This window comes from Molothrus aeneus, chromosome 2, assembly GCF_037042795.1.
Source record: "Molothrus aeneus isolate 106 chromosome 2, BPBGC_Maene_1.0, whole genome shotgun sequence".
Taxonomy (NCBI): domain Eukaryota; kingdom Metazoa; phylum Chordata; class Aves; order Passeriformes; family Icteridae; genus Molothrus; species Molothrus aeneus.
In genome coordinates, this window is record NC_089647.1 from 53,839,689 (window position 1) to 53,857,796 (window position 18,108).

General features: G+C 39.2%; 1 protein-coding gene across 6 annotated transcripts in view; it reads left to right on the forward strand.

The window, feature by feature from the left end:
* Positions 1 to 18,108, forward strand: part of LOC136553450 (RCC1 and BTB domain-containing protein 2) — a 35,586-nt gene that overhangs the window by 16,048 nt on the left and 1,430 nt on the right. For 2 of the 6 annotated variants that reach the window (XM_066544993.1, XM_066544994.1), the window contains exons 8-13: positions 356 to 498; positions 2,217 to 2,407; positions 5,955 to 6,081; positions 10,268 to 10,404; positions 11,012 to 11,142; positions 14,437 to 17,943. In XM_066544993.1, coding sequence (XP_066401090.1) covers positions 356 to 498; positions 2,217 to 2,407; positions 5,955 to 6,081; positions 10,268 to 10,404; positions 11,012 to 11,142; positions 14,437 to 14,577 — 870 coding nt within the window. In that variant the 3' untranslated portion in view covers positions 14,578 to 17,943. Of the gene's footprint in view, positions 1 to 355; positions 499 to 2,216; positions 2,408 to 5,954; positions 6,082 to 10,267; positions 10,405 to 11,011; positions 11,143 to 14,436; positions 17,944 to 18,108 lie in introns of those variants that run through there. The other 4 variants (XR_010783155.1, XR_010783156.1, XM_066544995.1 and 1 more) reach the window with 4 other exon arrangements.

Below are 18,108 nucleotides of genomic sequence, written 5' to 3' on the forward strand. Positions count from 1 at the left end.
TTTTTCCAGTGGTGAAGCTATTCATATTGGAGCAGTTTTTCATGGAGCAAAGTCAATGCAAGACAATCTTCACTCTTCTGCGTATTGTTCAAATTTGTCATATAGCTTTCCTTCTTTCTCAGTTTTCAACTATTCTTTTTGCTCTGCTCTTACTGTCAGGGTTTCTCATTGGTAAATTTTTTCCCCAGAGTCACTTCATCTACTTTCCTTCCATTTTTAATAAACTTATCTGTATTTTTAATTTTTACACTAGCCTAGAATCAATGGCATTAACCAATAGCATAAGATGTATCTATCTGTATTAACTTACTATTGCATAAAAATGAGGTTTTCTTCTTTTTATTATTCCTTACAGGTTGCCTGTGGCTATGCACATACATTAGTGCTAACAGATGAAGGTCAGATATATGCCTGGGGAGCCAATTCATATGGCCAGTTAGGTACTGGGAATAAAAGTAACCAGTCTTACCCTACAACAGTTATTGTGGATAAGGACAGGTAATCCTTACAGTCTTGCAATCAGACATTGGTTGACATACTCACAGAAGAACTACATAAAATTATGGTATTTTTAATCTTTTTTTTTTTTTTGGGAGAAGGAGGCTAAAATTTTTTGCAATGGTTAATCTGCTAAATGTGAAGAGAATTTTCACTAAAACTGCTTGAATCTGTCCCATAACCATCCCTGTGAAAGAGAAACTGAACAGTCTGAGCCTGAATATGCTATTTTCTGCTTCAGCTCACACTATACTTTAAAGGCCTTAATTGCAGTTTCCCTTCAGTGGTGTAGTTTCATTGCTTGAAATCAACAATAAAGGCTTTATTGTCTGTGAATATAAATTGTATTTTAATATGCTACTTTTGACAAGAAGTGTACTCAGAAAAAGTGAAGGGTGGACATCTGCAATTTGTGTTATTTCTGCTATTAAATCTGGCTCATAATCCAGGAGAGAGAGAAAGGGAGGAGTTCTTTCTTGGTATTGTGGCCTAAAAATAAAGCTTCAATTTTTGCAAGTTAAATATTTTCCTCTAGGTCCTTGAGGGACAGTGGGGCAGTTGTTTCTGTTGTAAAGCCAAATATGTATATGATCAGAAATCTTAATTTTGGGCTCCTGTTGTGAGTAAGAAGGAAAGTGAGATGTCCCTCTTAACCCCGTGTCTGAGTACATCATTGTGAGGAAGTGGCATCTCTGCTCTGGTGATGAGACATGGCCTGATCATGAGCATTGCTATTTCTGTGTGTGTACTTGTTTCAAATGTTACTGATTTTTTTTTTCCCAGACACTTTTAAAATGTTACAGTAAGAATTTAATACAAGTTTTAATGTTGCATGCTACCTTTGGCTTTTGTCGGTCAGAATATGAATTCTTGGTGTCAGTGAAAATACTGCCTCACTAAAGCCTGCAAGATTTGTGCATACAGCTTTAAACAAGTTGTTTCCCTGCCATTATCCTGAGGCAGCTGAGAACACAAGTAAACAAGCAGTAGTTCAGACTGCAAAACAGTGGATTGTGTAATGCTTTACACAGTGGGAGTTTTGAAGTCCTAAATCAGTCTTGGGATTAGAGACATAGCCTAGCTAAAGGACACTTAGAAACAGCTTTAAGTGCTGTTTGGTTCTAAATTTTAGTTTTCAGAATGGAAGTCCTTTAAACATAAGTTATAATAATTACATGAGTAAGAAGAAGTATATTTAACTTGTTGGCTTATAATTGTTGCCAATAAGCAAACAGAAAAAAGACTTCCATTGTCTTTCAATTATAAGCCAAAATACAATTTTAATTCTTTTTTAATGCATCCTTATTTCCTCCTTCAACTTCTCCAAGTATTTGTTCTCTACAGCTTAATACAGCTACCCCCCCCACTGCCCAGCACCACCAAGGACATTCAGAGACTTGAAACTCATCATAGCTTTGCTTGAGAGAGCTGATGGGTCAGCAGAGTATGTGCTGCAGCAGATACAGGGCTCTGCTGCCACTCTGGCTGCTCTCTCCCAAGATGCTTTCCCAAGAGAAACTTGGAGCACCCACTGTTTGCAGAAACACTGCCAGCCCTTTTAATTTTGCTGTGTGTGACCAGAAAGCATTCTTGCTTACATGCACGCTTAAAAGCATGTCTTGCACTAGAGAAAGACAGGAGGCAGTGAGCTCATTTACTGCATTTTGTTCTTAATGGGAGTGACTCGCTTTTCTCCTTTTGTTTGCTTGCAAATTCAGGGTGGTGGAGATCGCCGCCTGCCACTCGGCGCACACGTCGGCGGCCAAGACGCAGAGCGGCCAGGTGTACATGTGGGGGCAGTGCCGGGGCCAGTCCGTCACCTTCCCGCACCTCACCCACTTCGCCTGCACCGACGATGTGTTCGCCTGCTTTGCCACCCCCGCCGTCATGTGGCGCCTGCTCTCCGTAGGTGAGCCAAAACGTTCTTTATTCTGACACCTTCCAAATAGAACCGGTAGCTCATACAACAGTTGCGTGTATTTGAAGCCTAAACATAGTTTCTCACAAAAACTTACACCAGGAAGCATAGTCATAATGACATGTTATGTATGTGTAAGTGGTAATGTGGAATGGTAAAAAATTGGTAAAGCCTGATGGCAGGGCTAGACAATTGTCTGTTTTATTGATGTGGCTCATTGTTGGAACCCAGGAAATTCCTCTGGCTGCCCTGAAGGACTCAAGCCCCTGCCCTGGAGGGCTCAGAGACCTTGGCACAGAGCCCAAGACCCCTTTGCCTTTAATTTAGCCCTTGGGAAAAAAAATTACCAACCTTATATGAAGATCTGCAAGCCACAGCAGTTTAAGTAGAAAGATAGTGAATTTATCACGGGGTGAAAAATAGATTTTTGGGGTTTTAGAATGGGGGTTCAGGGGACAAGAGGAGGAATCTGGGCGTGTCCAGCCTTTCTCCTTCTTCTTTGTAGCCTCCATCTTCTGCTGTGATGTTGGCACTTTTAGATTGGTTTAGGGTAGAAGCTCACTGTCTAACATAGGTGATGGGTATTGGACAGTAATTGTAAATATTGTACACGTAGTTTTTAGTATAAAAGATAACACTGCCCTGGGGGCAGGCAGAGTGCCTGGACTGTCTTGCTGGATGGACCTCGACAGGTCAGGAGAAAGAATTTTATAGATAAGATACAATAAACAACCTTGAGACCGAGATCTGAAGAGCTCTGACTCCTTCTTCGACCCCCGGGCTGGGAAAAGAGAATTTCTAACGTATCTTGGGGTTACTCTGACCAGCTAGAGATCCTGAGAGCTCATTTCTATGGGGAAGTGCCTCATCTGTGGGGAGGGGTTTTTTGTGTCACCTCTGTGTGTGACTGTCCAGTGGCTCTGGGTGGAAAAATCTGAATTTGAATTTGGAGATTTGAGTTGAGGAACTCTGAAGCTTTCTTTGATGCCCTTAAGTAGACTACTAAGAATTGAGGGATCCAAATTCCCATGTTCTGAATTGGCCACAAGCACTCAGTCTCATCACAAGTGATTGTGACCTGGTCTTCTGAAGAGACAAGTTGCTGGATCTCAGGTGTTTGATTAGCATAAAGATCTGTCTTGATGGCCTTGAGTAGAAAGAGTTCAGTATACAGCATTGGCTACCAGAGAGCTCATTCTTTAGCTACAATTTAATCCCATAATGATTTCTAATGAAGTTGCTGTGGTGTTGTTGGATTTTTTGTTTGGTTTCTTGGGGTTTTGGTTTTTTATTTGTTGTGGTGGTTTTTTTGTGTGTTTGTTTTGGCCTGTTGTGGGTTTTGGGGTTTTGTTTGTTGTTGTTCTTGGGGGGTTTGTATATTTGTTTATTGTGTGGGTTTTTGGGGAGTTTGGCATTTTTTGACCCTGACTTCTGGGTCCCTTTGGAAATAGAGCTGCAACACTGCAGCAATGTTGTACCAAAGCATAAGGTAAAGCCTTACAGGAGGAAAGGTTACTTTATTTTTAAATAAAACAAGTTTCAGATGCACTTTCAAAGCCACTTTTTCATATGCGCCAAGTAATCTCTCCAGCATCCTGGCACTATTCAGGAGGTCTGAACAGGGTTCCTTGTGATGACACAGGAAAAAGGATGCTGGATATCAGGCCCTTGTCATGTCTTCTGGCTTGTTTTTAGTTAGGTGACTGTGCTGGTGTCAGTTGTGCCTTTTTGCACACTCCAGGAGCTGAGGGTGACTGGCCTCTTCATCCTGTCCCACCCTGGCAAGCTCTCAGGACTGACTCACTGCTGTTTGTCATCTGATGTATGTGTGGTGAGAATCCTCAGGCAGCTGTGTCCTGGCATCTTACATCTGCTGACCTGTATGCCATGGACATCTGCCATGCTTACAGCCCTGCTCTGTCCCTTTTATTGGGGTGCTTCCATACCCAGGCATTCCCATTCTCTCCATGTTTGTGGCAGTTTTAACATTTCTAATACAATTCTTAGCACTGGCTGCTGAGGAGTTTTCTTGGCTTTGTGCCTTGTCAGTGGGAAGTGCCTCTTCATTTCCTTCCTCAGGCTCCCCTTTCACTGCTGTAACAAATAAAAGCAGCTGGTTTCTCTCTAAGAGTTTCAAAGCTGAACCCCACTATATTCAGTTTTCCTCTGATGGCTGTAAGAAGTCAACTGGAGATGTGTCTTGGTAGACACCTGGATTGCCAGTTAACTTTGAAGCAGAAGTCTGAATAAATAAACCACACATTGTACGAAATAAGAATTAACAAAGTACTTTATTGTATCATTGTTTCAGAAATATTTCTCTTTTTTATCATCACTATATTGTGTTTCTTTCCCCCATCCATTTTACCTGTACCTACTCAGATTGTGCATACCTGATATTCTCTAAATGAAGTGCAAAATGACTGTGCTAAACAAAGTGTAACAGTATCAAGGTGTGCGTGTGTGTGTGTGTGTGTGTGTGTGTGTGTGTGTGTGTGTGTGTGTGTGTGTGTGTGTGTTAAGCTTTTTTAGAGCTTGTGGAGGTCTTTCCATTTCCAGCAGAATACTATTCTAATTTCTAGCTTGATAGGTTACAGGACCTAGCATTTATGTAATTTTCTGTAGAGAGCAGCTAATTACTGACCCACAAGATCTGTCTAAACCCATAACATGTATTTATATGGTAAGAAGGCAAAATGTTGTCACAGTTAAGAATAAGAGTTGGTGGTAGAGTGGGTTGTTGATATTTTTAGCAATATTAAAGAAGATGGTTCTCTGAGGCTGTGTGATGGAGATTTGGATCAGTTCAGTGGTAAAAATTTTGTATGCAAATAATGGAGGACTTTTCAAAGCTGTTTGGTAACTTTATAATGCAAATATCATGTGCACTGTTGGATATGCAAACATACGACACCAACATATGCACCAAGTATGCAGACCTTGACACACTGTCCTTCTAACACCATTAAGTCTAGAGAAAGCAGTTCTTTTAGAATAAACTTGTAAGTGTTGGTATTTACTTTTAGGGATATTGCACTGGGCAGTTTCACTGGCAACCAATATGTTGTTTCTGTAATAGATTCATTTTTGCTGTAATATAATGCCTCCTTATGGAAGCATTTCATAATTTTATTATGGTTTTTTTTTTTTTGATCTTTTGAGGCTCTTATAATAACTAACAGTTTCAATTTGATATAATTTACTGACTAATGGTTGATAGCATTTTCCATCATTTGGAGAAGTAAACTTCTGAGACTTAACTTTTTTTTTTCTGGCCTTATATAGATGAGTTAGAGGAGTGGAATTCACAGCTTTTTAAATGGAGATATTTGCTTGGAGCAGGAAACTAGAAAGGACTGAAGAAAGCTGTCCTTTCTTTGCTTTTCTGGCCCAGACAGAACACATAGGCTGCTGGGGGGGTTTACTAGCTTTAAGATGTATTTATTAAGAGTCTTAATTGCTGACAGATACCCAGAATGTTGTAGTGGGAGATATTTGTATTGTTTACTACTTTATATAAGTCCCCTATTTATTCTAGAGCCTGATGACCATCTAACAGTTGCCCAGTCACTAAAGAAGGAATTTGACAACCCTGAAACTGCAGACCTGAAGTTCCTAGTGGATGGAAAATACATTCATGTTCATAAAGTTCTTCTTAAAATTAGGTAAGAAACAAACAGTATAAATTGTATAAACTAAACTGTGTAGTGTAGTCCACTGTGCTGAGTCATCACTGCAGAAAAATTCTTAAAAATTCTTGACTTACTCTTATAAATTCCCTTTTCCCTGAGTCAGGGACTCATCTGCTATTCTTCACTGTTACTCTCTTTGTAATTATCAAACATTTTGCTCTACTACCTGCCTACACTTCCCTCCATCTGACATTTATCCTCCTTTGTGCTCCTAAATGGCCTTGACCTTGATTTCCAATAACCTTTTGCTGCTGAGGAAAATGCTCACTTCCTTCTGCTGTCTTGTCAGTAGTTAGAATCAGTTCTTTCCTCCTTTAAATGCTTGGCTTCTTCCACCAGAATGATTTGAGGGGGTTGTGTTTATTCTTGGCACTCTTTCCTACCACAGGACCCTTCAGTTGCTTCAGCAACATCTGTAGGTGCAATCCAGATGACCTTTTCCTCCTTTTATGACAGATTTCTTGTTCTATGTGTTTTAAACATTCTAACCAGTGAGTTTGACTTTTAAGCTGGCTTTTTTTTTCTGTTTTTACAACTTTTTGCAAGCTATGACCACTTTATGGTGAGATTTTACGTAAGCAGATCTACAGAATGATCTCATTGTTATTAACATGCAGAGAGATTAATTTGTTACTGCTAATGTGCTTTCTCCTGTGATATCCTAGAGACACTGCTTTAGGTCTCTTCTGCCTTGCTAACTGCTTCTGCTTCATCCTCCTCATAGTTATAATATTTTTCTCTCTTTGCTATTTTTTTTCTCAAGATGTTTGGCCATCTCACTCAGCTTATCACCACTTTCATCTTCCTACTTTTGCTCCTGAGTCCTCTTAGTGATTTCTTGTATATTACCGTGTGAAATTAAAATTACCTGTTAATTCTTGCCTGTCCTTGTTTTGTTGTTTGGGTTTTTTTTCTATCATCTTACTACTTTGATTACCTGTATTACTTTCATCTTCCCTTTATGTTTTCATTGCTTATTCATTACATTCATGCCTGTAGTCCACCCTCTTCATTTGGAATGCCACGTGTTCTCCATCAGATACCACACCAAATCTTGTGTATGCCCAAAATGTTCCTTGTATGTGTGGGGACAGAATATAAGAAAATAAAGATAGTGTAGAAAGTAGCCTTACCCCTAAGGCGTTGCAGCTAGATTATCTTTGATAATCTAATTATCAAAGATTAGGAACAGGCCTGACTTTAACAGGCCACAGCTGTAACCAGTGAGAAGAAGAGGGCTATAAAAGAGTGGGGTGGCTGGTTGAGAAGGGAGCTGGAGTCAGTTGGCTGCTTTGTGAAGAAGAAAGAGTCAGTGCTCTGAGGAGCTGCCCATGAGAAACACCAAGAAGGTATGGAGCTTTTGTGATAAGGAGACAACAGTATGGAGCCCCTGCAATAAGATTATAACGATTGGTGACCCTGACATGATTCAGGAAAAGGACTTAAATACTAAACTGTATGACCCCATGGATTCAGGAAAAGGGACTGAACCCAATGAGATCCCATGGCAATTCAGGAAAGAATACTTAAACATTAAGCAACGTGATCCTGTGGTGATCTGGGTAGATCAACCAATGAGATCCCGTGGCAATTCAGGAAAGAATACTTAAACATTAAGCAACGTGATCCTGTGGTGATCTGGGTAGAGAACTGCATGAGGAAAAGCAACAAAACTGAAAGAAGAAGGGGAGAATTTATTAAAGCAACTGTAAGAACTGGAAAAAGAATAGTTCTATTATTTAGTACAATGTGTTTACTGATTAGTGGAGTATATCAATTGCAGCTATTAATGTTTGTTAAGCATGAGTATAGAAGATTTTGAAGATAAGTACTTTGTAAACTGAGAAGCTGCAAAACTGAACTAACACTTAGAAATATATTTATATTCATAGTGTAATATGTTGTCTGAACATTTGTATAACTATTAGTTCTAAATGAAATATATGTATGTGTCATAATGTTAATTTATTTGAACACATCCTTCTAGAAATGCTGCAATTCCATAATTAAAAGAAAAATGGGGAATTGTAGGTGGATAGAATATAAGAAAATAAAGATAGTGTAGAAAGTAATCTTACCCCCAAGGAGTTGCAGCTGGGCCAATTACCAAAGATTAGTAATAGGCCACAGCTGTAACCAATGACAAGAGGGCTATAAAAGAGTGGTTGGCTGGTTGAGAAGGGAGCTGGAGTCAGCTGGCTGCTTTGTGAAGAAGAAAGAGTCAGTGCTCTGGGGAGCTGCCCACAATAAACTTTTGCAATCAGGAGACAACAGTATGGAACCCCTGCAATAAGATGACAACAGTTCCTGATGTTTGTTTTCCTGATAATCAGCCTATATGTAGCTTTCCCATATTTCCTTTTTCTTGCTTTATTTTTCTCAGATTATATGGCCTTCTGTGAAGGAAACGTCCAATTCTAAAATGGTTTTACATATATGGTGTTACCAAAATACTGTGAGGGAATAATAAAGCACAGGCACAGTCTGTAAAATTATTTTCTTTACTCTCATAGTGCAACTGGATCAAAGTATTTAAAAAGGTGTTTTGCAACATTTGGCCTGAAGCATTGTCATGGAAGCTGTGCTGCTAAAAGCTCCTTTTTATTGTTTAGTCATTTCTTCACTGCTTATGAGGACTTCTTTCCATCTTGTTCCACTCCTGTTCTTGAGCTGGGTCCCATTGTTGGTGGTTACTGGCTGGCAGTGGTGGAGGAATGTCAGTGAGAGCAGCCCAAGGCCAGCGCTGCCTGCAGGAGCAGGCACATCCCAGTGCAGGAGTGGGATTTACCAGCCCTGCATTCAGCCAGCCAGAGCTGCACTGGGTGCAGCTGGGTCTGCTCAGGGATAGTGACAGCGAGAGAGACACTCCAAGGGATCAGTCACTCCAAGATAATTGCAAACTGGAGGATGTGTGCTAACCAATTTTTATTGTCATTGGCTTAATTTTTCAGGGATCAATGTGTACCACCTTCTCTCTGACTTTTGTGTGGTACTGTTGGAGCACAGACCATTCCCAAGGTCTGATCCATGCTAGATAGATAGCATGGTCACCACTACTTAACATGGGGCTCTGGGAAGCAAAACAATGAGGTTTTGTCTGCCTCTCCCAATGCCAGAATGTGGTAGAAGATGTGGCAGAGCCTAGATAATGACTTTATTTCTTTATGAATTAGACAAGAGGTTCCATTATTTTATTAAAATCCCCAAAATAATAAGAATTTTAAAAAGTCATTAGTTAAATATTTTTTCATTTGGATTTAAATGATACTGTCTTTAAGTTGTAGTTTTGTCTCAGAGACATTAAAAGGAAACCATCTTACTTTTTACAGGAAAGTTTGAGTAAAAGAAGAGAGCTCAGATGTGGGAGAGCTACAAATTAGTGTATTACAAAGTTACACATTAGTGTAGTACAAAGAAGTATGATTAAATTGTGGTTGTTGTAGGAGAAGTTATCAGAAGTGGAGATGTTCATTTTTATCAATAAAAAACTTGAAAACAATGTGCATGTTAGGAGGCTTTTTAGGGAACAATAAGTTACAGTGCATTGTTGCAGATTACAGCTACCAAAGGCAGTGCTTTGTCCTTGTTTGTATCTGTCACAAAAGTATTCAGACTTATAAGGAAAAGATGATGAAAGATCTGAGTGAGAGTGTCTTCACTTTCAGTAATTTAATCCTTGAATGTCATGATTAATGCTAGATTGTGTATGGACTCTGACACTGGAGTAAATGATATCTAAAATCATAAATCATTTCCCTCTTCTTTGGGAAATGCTAGAGAAATCAGGTCAAATCTCAGAAATGTCTAAGTTAATTGTAAACTTTATGTGCCACAAGACAGGTAATAAAATTGGTTGTTAATGTATAATGTATTTTTAAAAATGGCACCAAAACCAGATGGATAATCCTTGTAGATATTGTAAGTGAAAATGGATTCTGCCATAAAATATTAACAACAGAAATAAAATTCTGAATTATATATATCAGGCTTGTAAGACTTAAAGAAATGAACATGTTCAAAGCAAGAAATAATGTAGCTAGAGGTTCTGCTTTTGTATTTAGTCTGTAGGACTGACTTTTTTTTTTCACCAACTTCTTGCTGCAGCTCATCTTTCAAGCGTAACTCTTTGCCATGTACAATTTTTGTTCATGTTTTGTAGGTGTGAACATTTCCGCTCCGTACTCAATAATGATGATGAAATTATAGAAATGAGTGAATTTTCTTACCCTGTTTACCGAGCCTTCCTGGAATATCTGTATACAGACAACATTAGGCTCCCTCCTGAAGATGCAATAGGTATTTGCCATAAATGTAAATTACTTCAGATGATTTGTTTTTGAAAAGTTCAATCTATGTTGTCATTACAGAGTAAGGAAAGCAGGGCTTGTTGGTTTTAGTTTCAGCACTTTAATCTTGAATTTGGCAGGTGTCAGGAAGAAAGGATGCAGTAGCAGGAAACATGCCCAAGGAGAATGAGTGGTGGGCATGCAATGAGATCAAAGGTGAAAAGTTTTCAGAAAGAACTCATTGTTGCTCTTATTAAGAACTTTCTTTTATTTAGAAAGGCACTTATTCTATCCTGAAAGTTTACTTGTTTGAGTAGCTGTAGCAATTTTTGATCCTGACTGAAAAGGCAGCTCTTCCCTGCATGAACTTAAGAGGATGTATGCCAGTAATTGATGTCCAGAATGAGAACAAGAGAACAGAACACTTCCATAGTAATAAAATGGTTCCTTTTTTGATAGGTCTGTAGAGGACCTTAAAAATGCACACATCATCTAGAGAAAAAAACCAGAGCAAGTCTTTGATTAATTCAGCCTAAAACAAAAGGATGATTGATTAATTTGAAAAGCCACTAGTAGATTTTGCACCAGAATAGTTAAAGCTGTATAAATTTTCACAGGGCTGCTAGATTTGGCAACACTGTATAGAGAAAACAGACTGAAAAAGCTTTGCCAGCAAACAATCAAACAAGGCATTTGTGAAGAGAATGCCATCGCTCTCCTCTCTGCTGCTGTCAAGTACGAAGCTCAGGTAAGAACTTCTCCTCAGGTAAGCAGATGTTTTCTGAGAAATGAAGCTGCCTAATGTAAACATGACTGTCTTTAACTGATGAGGCATGATTACTGTAATTTCCCTTTCTGGCTTAACAAATGTTTTTTTTTCCCCTTTTTAAGCTGTTAAATAAAAATTTTAAAACTCCCATTTTAGTGGTTTTTTCCTGCCCTTTTGGCTTGCCCCTGTGAGTCAAGGTTCTTAATCTGCTTCCTTCCTTGTCATGTGGCATTGCAGGGCTTGGCATACAAATTTCTCACTGCCATTTACATCTCTGCCTTAGGAAGTGAAAGGGCAAAATCCAGAGTTCTCCACCTGATCATTTTGTCTGCCAGTATCTGGTACAATTATTCTGGTGCTGACTTTTACAGGCAGTGGAAGGAGTCAGCTGTAAAGTCCCTGCATATTTACACTTGTGCTTTTGAAAAAAAAATCCACTTTAGCAGTACTGTTTACAATGAATTATGCTGACATACAATAAATTACCTATTGTTAATACTCCCCCCGTATCCTGTCATCTGCTCTGCCCTTGGTTCTGGAATGAGTCACTAGCACTCAACCTGTTATGCATGCTTTTTTGGTAAAGAAATACTTTCAAAGAGATTTTCCTTTTCTCATCTTCCTAGTGCTGTGATGATTGTGGAAATAACTGTGTGGTGGGTTTTATTATTCAAAAAGTCTGCTTATGTATTTCAGATGTAGGGGACATTGTTATAAATACCTTTCAGGTATGGGAGGCAAGTAGAAGAGACTGAAACAAACACTGAATTTAAAACGTTGCAGTAGTCAGTGCTGTATGGAGACAGCAAACTACAGGGATGGATTTGTGTAGGAGTTGCAAAGAGGAGACTGGAAGTCAGTGAGTTTTGTGCATTGAGAGAGAGGATAAGAAGAGATCAGTAGATAGTAAGAGTGCAAGCTGCCAGTTACAAGGCATTTGTAACCCAGGTAGCAGAAACAGAGGGCATGGATGGCTGGGTCCAAAAGGACTTGTGCTTTCAGTGTGCTATGCTGCTACAAGCCCAGCATAGCAGGGAAAACTCTACAGGAAGGCATGACCCAATGGTTTGGTTCTTAACAGCAAATTTTTCATTAAAATTTTATTCTTTAGTTTCTCCTCTTACAAACTTTCCAAAATTTTTGAACATCTTCAAAGCAGAAGTATTTTTGGTTGGTCTGTATCTGGTGAAGGAGGTAAAGATCTGTTCAGGTGTGTTGTGAAGTAGTAAAACTAGCCTGAACAAAGTACCAGAGTTCATAAGGCCTGAAGCACAATAAAAGGGATTGCTGGATAACTAAATACATGTTATCCTCCTCTTCCTTCTATGATTCAGTGTTTTGCTCTTTCAAAACACTTTGTAACAGTTTTGTACAATTGTCAGATGAGGAATTGGTTCACTTGCCCTGGCTGCAGCATGTGCCAAACTCAGGAGTGTGTTGTTGCCCTCCTCCCTACATCCACAGCTCAGAAAGGGGTGGAAGTGCAGCAAAGATTTCTTTAAAAAAAGATTTCAAAAACATGGGGATAACCTCTAAGGAATCATGGAAGAAACCAGGATCTTCTAGTGTACTACATTGAGAACCATGTGCAGTGTCAGGACCTCAGTAGAAAACTGCCAAAAGAAGAATTATGAAAGAAGCCTCATGTTTTGGAAGCTTGAAGAGATAGAATTCTATTTTTTGTCATTAAATGTGAACACTGCAAGTGAAAGATTACAGTGGTGTGTGGCATGCCATTCACATTGCAAATTAAATGAAGACTAACTTGACTACTGTATACATCTGTTAGGATTTAAGAGGTACAAAAATATTTTTTCTTATCCTCAGAAAATACAAAGAGTTTCTGCTACAAGTTATTTAAGTATATTTCTCATATACTGTATATATACTCATATACACTGTAGCAAAGTTTAGGCTAATCATCTTCTATAAAACAGAATTTTAAAAGACAGTATTTCTTGAAACTGCAAAATGAGTGACCAGGATTCTCTATAATCTATGGTCCTATTCGTTACAGCATCAGATAAATTAGCTGCTGATAGTTTTAGGTAGCGTAAAAGTTCACACATTGACTGTAAAGCAGCTAAGGTTCTAAAAGTACCATTTCAGAAGTCTGCTGGAACTTAAGGTGTCACTGTCTTTGGTTGTCTACATTTTTGATTTCCTCTGTTTTTTTGCTGCTTCTATTCTCATTCTTTTTTTACTTTCCCAGTAGTTGTTGATAAAAGATACTTGCTATACCATATTTCTTCTTTAAGGATATTTTGTGCTTCAGTTGATGCTTTAGTTACATCTTGAAACATGGAATCTAAGGAGAAGTTTTCAAAAGGAAATGCACAGGTAGTCTGCTCAGTATCTTGCTGCTATTAATCCCAGGCTGCAATGTTTGTGTAGTTAACATAGAATCAAATTGGCATGGGTTACTCTTTTTGCTGTAACCCTTGACGAGTTTTATAGTTTATGGTTTAATTCTGACTTCCTTGCTGCTGGCTCCAGCTCTGGCTGCAGAAGTTAATTAATTTTTCTTCACAGCAAGTTGTTGCATAGGAGCCAACTAAAGGAGAGTGAGCCAGTGCATGGAGAGAAGGATTGCCACTGTTGTGAGGAGTTTGAGTGGGAAGAATTTGCTGCATGCAATCCTGGTTGTTTGGCTTGATGGCTTGTACCCATCCTGTGCTGATCTGCTGAGCATCCTCTTACAGTGAGACCAGGACAAGACACAACCTTTTGTGCTATCTGGGAATCCCATTAGACAGAGGGATTAAATTCCTAGTTTGCCTAACATGTATCCTAATATGCAGTTTGTGTCCAGCAAGCCTCATCCCCTTTTTTATCATATTTTGCTTTTATTTCCAGCATGACTAGCAGATCTGCTGTTTTTCACCGGACATTCACTACTGAATGCAGTGCAGGGAGGACAAGAAAATGAGTTATTGATGCTCTAATAGTTCTGTTTGGTGCAATTTGATGGCTTCACTTGTTGGTAACTTTTCTAATGAATGTGTTGTAAATTCTAGTAAATGTGATGGAGTTGAGTTCTAGAGTTGATTTAGATGGCTACTCCTGTTTTCTCAAAGTGGGTTTATTGAATAGTTTGTATGAAAAATCTTCATCCAATCATTTGTGATCTCATCAAAAGGATTGGAAAAGGGATTGAGAATGGCAGCAATCTGGTGTATTTTCTCCTAATTAAATGACAGATTTGAAACAAAGTAACAATGTTAATAATTTTATCAGTCATTCATAATACAAATTACTCAAATTTATTCCTAGGACTTGGAAGAATTTTGCTTCAGATTTTGCATAAACCATTTGACTGTTGTTACACAAACTCAAGGCTTTGCAGACATGGACCATGACCTCCTGAAAAACTTCATTAGCAAAGCCAGCAGAGTGGGAGCATTCCGAAATTGAGGTCTGGCTACTACCAAGCTGAAGAGCACATCCTCTTCCCTTCTGGAAATACTTTTCCTTTGGAGAACTCCTCCGTGGTCAGAATGTGCAATGGTTTGGAAGGAAAGTCTTGGTGTCCATCAGCTTAGGGAGTGTGTAGAAGTCCACTAACATGTAGGCTTTGTTGTAAGGATGGCTACAGTGTAGGTGTGTGGTGACTGTTCATTGCCAACAGCCAGAATTTAACACAAAAATCTAATGTAGTAACTGCCCTTTCCCACCCAAAGTCAAGCAAACTAAGCTTGTCATTATCTAGTCTGTCTAATTTTAATTTTTTTTAAACAGTCTGTGTTTGGATTTTATGGCACAGTGACCTCTTTGCTGCTAAAACTTTCATAGTGTATTTTTGTCTCAAAATTCAGTTAATATGCCATAATGGGCTTCTTTTTATAATCCAGTGAAGACACAAACTTGTTTTTCTGGACATATGGTAAAGTACCATAAATTCTTTAGGATGAGAGGCTTTCTGGTTTGTAGGAGGGTATGTCTCACTTGGTGTTTATTTGGGAGTTAATTTATGAGGATCTTTAGCAGGATATTACAATTTTGAGTTCTTGTCTCATTGTTTAGCCAGAATGCAAAAGATCTCCCTTTCCATTACACCAGGCCATGTCCCTGGCACTCCAATGGAAGCACTCGTCAAGTTTGTCTGGGTGTGAATTATCATGCTGCAAGTTTACCTACTAAGAAAACCACCTAGTTACAAACCCAAACAAGTTTTCTTCAAGTTTTGCTTGAGGCTTATTTATTCCTGTTTTACTATCTCTCCTCAGACAGATCAACTTCAGAAAAATGGAGAAAAAGGTGATTTTGAAGTGGTAACTTCAAATTAATTAAATTTTAAGAGTGAACTGACATTATATTCCAAAAGGTGATAAAGGTAACTTGTCCAAATAGGGCACTTCAGATTCTCCTGTGGTCAGAGCTGTGAGGTGACCACTCCACTTTCCTTTCAGGGCTGTTCAGGAGAGAGGAGATGCCCTCTGGCCATGCCTCTCTCCCACCACTGCTCATCGGTGGCTGAGGTAGAGGAGATGCTTCATTCCTAACTGGCCGAAGTGAGTTAAGGTGCAAAACCCACCCAGTGCTGCACAGAGTGAGGTTTGCCCCATTGCAAAAGATGTGGAGTTTATGGAGCATTTACTTGAATTTTCTAACAGGTAACCGTGAACTAACCCTGAGAATTTCAGATTTTGACTGAGTGTAGTGACTTCAAGTGCCTTTTGCAGTATTTTACAAATGGAGAAGAAAAAAGCTGGATGACCAGGCTCAGTACACAAATATAATTATGTAAGTAGTCATGCAGCCTTCCTGCAGGTCCCTGCTGTGCCACAGCATCCTTTGATGATGTTTTCTAATCCTCAAATGTGGTTTCTAAGAACTTAATTCCCTTAAGTTATCACATCTTTATGTCTAAGGTGGAAATAGCTGTTCTTTACTATATTGGAAGCTTATTTCTCAAACAATTCTGTTCTTTGAAGAACAGTAGGAGGAAAAAGAGGAAGAGGAGTAGTGAGTAGTACCCCCTTCCCTCCAAGCCCTCTGTGTGTGAGTGGAAAGGTGAAGCACAGAGGTAGCAGAATTTACTTAGGAAGAGGGTGATGAGCAAATATTTTAGAAAATGTTGTGGTAAATATTTAATTGTGGTTTTGACATTTGCCTCAGACCCTCCCTAGAAATACATTGGATTATCTACTGCTAACAAGCACATTCTTCCACCCCCTCTGTGATGAGTATGACTTCCTCCAGCAGCATTAAGTCTGTTCTTAGCAGCTGTGTCAGTATTTTGTATTCAAACAGAAGTGGTAAAAACCTTTCCAAGACATAATGCCAATTCATCAAAAACACAGGTTTGCTGGGGGGGTAGGAATCACTTTTGTTAAAGTTGTGTTGAGAAGCACTTGGCACGAGCACACAGCCAGAGGTTCCTGCAGACAGTGAAACAGTGTCACTGTAGGGCACAGTTTTGCTGCCGACCCTGTGTGCTGTAGGCCAGCACTGATCATACCAGTGTGGGCACAAGGGATTCCACGTAAGCCACGGCTCCAGATCCTTGGGTAAGCCTGAGATGCCAGCTTCACCTGCCAGCACTTTCTTCAGGGTAGCAGTGCACGGAACGAGGGTGTACAGCCACATCCCAGCCTTGGGGCAGCAGCTGGCACCAGCCCCTGTCCCACCCACCCCCGTGGCATCACACTGGCACACATCCAGTCCCCAAAAAACTATAAACATTAAATGATGGGGGTTTTTCTGACTCAGCATCTGATCAGAAACCTTCCCTGGCTCTCTGGGGACACTAGTCCATGGAATGATAGCATGGGAGAGGGACACCACTCTCCTCCATTAGCTCAAGTTCATAACAAAGTAGGTGAACAGGGATTGCAGCTGAAATGGCATGCTGCTTGGAACAAGACATTTTTGGCTTAATTGAACAAAGTGTCATTTTTTTCCAATTTACTTCCTTCCTGCTCATTATTTCCAGCCAACCATACACATTAAAGCCTACTTGCAATTTCAGAATAATTGACAAAGCCTGTAATTTTGAGAAAAAGCATCTCTGGACTGAATGAGGGTGATGCTAAAGGTCCAATGTGTCAGTGTTGGCTTTTATTTTGTATCATCTGACCTGGATGTGATAGTGTTACATTCATAGAAACATTTATTTATTTAATTTTTTAAAATTTTCATTGCATGTGTTCAAATAAAAACCACCCTTACTGGCTTAGGTGGTTAAATGTGGGTGCATGTATGTAAATATTGAAACCCAACTGTGGGACATTTCAGAAGAAACTAGGGATGTGTTTTACTGTGGTGAGATAGACTGCAACAACCTAGTGTTTGTGTATCTTGCAGACTAAATATTTAATAAAGTATTGTTCTGTTTTAGAATACCACAGAAAAAAAGTTATTTATTAAAAAGTGAAAATTTGGTCAAGCAAACGTCTGGGGTTTAAATAAAAAGCAATGTTCTGTTTTCAAGAAAGGAGTCTGAAAAGAAAAAAGACATTACATGGGTAGGATCATTTGAAGGTTCTCCTAACTGAAGCTAAAAGCCAGCACTGCCTTGTCATCTAGTATCCACCTGTAGAGTTCTGTTACAATGCTTGGTAACTATGTAAACTGCTGTTTTTACATTATCTGAACACTGTCCATGGACTTTCCTTGTAAAACAGAGCATTTATTTGCCCCAGAGAGGCCGGATTCTTTGGCCACCACCCAATGATGTAGAAAGTTTACAGCCTGATTTTACATAAATGATTTTTTTGCTCTATATAAGCTTACCTGGTTTAATAAACCATTAATAAAAATGCCATAATATTTAAAACAGTTTGAATGGGACTTTTTTCCTTTCTTTTCCGTAAAAATGAAGAAAGTTTGATGCTTGCAGACTGAATTGACTGTGGGGGGGGGGGGAAGTAAAGCAGATAATATTTCACAGAGGTACCTTGAAAGCTATTTGTGTTCTTAGGAAATCACTGTCACCAGATAACA